This window comes from Lottia gigantea, assembly GCF_000327385.1.
Source record: "Lottia gigantea unplaced genomic scaffold LOTGIsca_70, whole genome shotgun sequence".
Classification (NCBI taxonomy): Eukaryota; Metazoa; Mollusca; class Gastropoda; family Lottiidae; genus Lottia; species Lottia gigantea.
In genome coordinates this window covers 209,010-211,826 of record NW_008710371.1, presented here as the reverse complement: position 1 = coordinate 211,826, position 2,817 = coordinate 209,010, and the positions used below count along the sequence as shown (strand labels likewise).

General features: G+C 41.4%; 1 protein-coding gene across 1 annotated transcript; it reads right to left on the bottom strand.

The window, feature by feature from the left end:
• On the bottom strand, positions 1-1,302 carry LOTGIDRAFT_83294 (hypothetical protein; the record flags this gene model as incomplete). The annotated part of the gene is made up of 3 exons (XM_009065716.1): positions 1-752; positions 825-1,022; positions 1,224-1,302. Coding segments are annotated over 3 exons (1,029 nt in total), but the record flags the coding sequence as incomplete, so codon positions are not given.
• Positions 1,303-2,817: the final 1,515 nt, after the last annotated feature.

Sequence of the window (2,817 nt, the reverse complement as noted above, 5' to 3'; positions counted from 1 at the left end):
AGTATGTTTGGTCATGTGACGTACCAGAGAACATTTATTGGTGAACGAATGAGCACAGATTTCACACATAAAGGGTTTTTCTCCCGAATGCTGTCTAAGATGTGTGGACAAATTACTTTGTTGAGAAAACGATTTATCGCAATACATACACTTGAATGATTTTTCACCAGAATGGGTTGTATAATGGCGATCGAGTCCTGATTTATGACTGAAGGCCTTTCCACACACATCACACATATTCTGTCCACTGTGCTTCTTCTTGTGTTTTGTAAATGTGCTTTTCTTCATGAAAAGTCGGCCACAGAACGGACACATAAACGGGTCTTGATTAATATGCGTTTCTAAATGTTCCATCAACTTGGCCTCACTGTACACTTGATATCCACACTCTTGACAACGATGTTTTTTCGTGCCGGCATGTTTATGTCCCTTCTTATGGATGGCTAAATGTCCGGCACTGAAAAAAGAACGATTACATTGTTCGCAATCAAACGAGGTTTTGAGTCCATGTGACTTCATGTGTTGGTTAAGGAGACTTCGTAGATTAAAAGTATCACCACATTCCTCGCAAGCGTATGATTTTGGAGTTTTGTGCGTTTTCTTATGTCTTAAATATGCTTCTTTACCAGTTGATTCCTCTCCACAAACAACACATAAATACTTTCTGGTTTCATTATGAATCCTTTCATGAACTTTCAGCTCGTTCTTCAACTTGAAAACCTGGTTACAAGTCACACATTCATATTGCTTCACTTTCCCGATCGTTGAATCCTTCTTCAAATCCTTCTTGCTCTGTGGTTCAATTTTCACCAGCTTCTGGTCACCGTTTAGTTCATGAATGTCAACGTGCCGATCTAAGAAATTTTCATCCGAGAAAGATTTTTCGCAATATTCACAGTTCCAGACTTTATCGTTACTGGACATCTCTGTACAGTGATCTATTAGATGTTGAGCAATCTTATCGCGTCCTGTGCTAATTTCACCACAGATAGCACAACCATACTTTCGTGTATCCTCAGGCACTTTTGGTTCTTTGATTTTTACAACTGGTTCTTTTCTCCGCTTGCTGCGACTTGGTTGTTCAATGAAACTTTCCTCTGCATCATAGTCATAGCTTTTACGTTTGGTTGCTTTACGTTTTGGACGATTAATGCGACTTCGTGTTGCATATCTAGCTGGTGCTGTTGTTTCTGATTCCACATAATCTTCAATGTCCGAGCTACGATGAGTTTTGACGTGCCGTAACAAAAGTCGTTCCTTATCAAACGTCTGTCCACATTCTCCACAAATATACGGATCTTCTTCTTCTTCCTCATCTTCCACTTCCTTGATGTGGATCTGAGCTTTATTCTTCCGAGCCGAACGCCGCACTGGCGTATCAGCATCTTCTTTAGTGTCAGTATTGACCTTTTTCAATGTAGATGCTGATGTCACACTGGCAGTTGTTTCCTCTTCTACTTCATCCTCCTCTTCATCCTCACTGTCCTCACTATCTTCTGAATCCATGTCCTCATTCTGGCAGTCGTGCTGCACCAGAAGATCCTCATCATGGAAAATTTCACCACAAAATCCACAATGGAAAACTTCATCATCATCATCATCATCATCTTCATCTGTTTTCGATTTGCTTAATTCATTCTCAGACTCTTTAACAGGAGTTTTGGATTTCCGTCGAGACTTAAGTTTCTCCTCTGGTGAGGCATTGGCTGCTTCAGATAATTTCTTTGCCTCCTTTTCTTGGTTAATTTTCATCTCTGCCTCCACCACTGCTTTTTTCTTTTTGCCAATGATTTCAACTTCAGGTTCTGATTCTGTATTTGTATCTGCTTTCAAAACCTTCTCGGTAGGAAGTTCATCTTTTATAATCAAGGCAACAGCTTCTGAGGGTTGAATGTTGTCTGTAGTACTGTGATTGTTGAAAACGTCCCCTAAAATTTCAGTGTGGCTTGCTTTTGGTTTGTCTGCGATATAATCAGTAACGTCCAACTCTGATTTTTTCATCACTTCTTTGTCAGAGTCAACTGAAACTGATGTACATTCAGTATTATCTGTTGTATATGCACCAGAGTCCGTCCAGTTTTCAGTTTTCCTCAAATCCAAAGGATCTGTATCAAGCAAAGGACGACTGTTAACTTCCAACTCGGCACCAGACGGCAGACTCTCTCGTGGGTGATCAATTGACATTTCAAACATGCTTTCAGGAATTTTCTTGGGTTCAGTGTCTAGGATGGAAGCGTCCACATCTCTCGATGCCAAAGTCGCAGGAACAGAATGCGGACTCCTCAAATCGGCAGAAGTCAAAATCTCAGAGCTTATATCTGATGCTTTACTGCTGTATTCTGGGACTGCTGCAGAATTCGTTGAGTACGGTCTTTCTTGAAAAGTCATTCTAGCTTCCTCATACAATGGGTAATTTGTTTTGGGTTCTGGTAAAATGTGTTTGGTGTCACTACTAAAATACTGATCTCGGACAGGGCGGTAGCTAGGATCGTCATGGTAACCGGCTGGGCGAAAATGTGCTGAATGATGACCAGAGTAATCGTAATGACCGAAGGAATGTGAGGGATCTGCAGACCTTGGGCGATACAAATCTGGACGTTCCAATGAATTGAGGCTGTCTGTATAGGGCACAGAGTCATAAGGACTTCTATGAGCATCAGGCGTGAAGCTGTGGGGGTACCCATAATGGTAATTTGGAGTCACTTGATAGGAATTGCCAGTATAGTGTTCGTTACCGTACGACCGCGGCCGACTCTCGGGAAAACTATTTTTATGATTCGTGTCCACTGTGGAGTAGCTATTTAGTCCATAGTTACC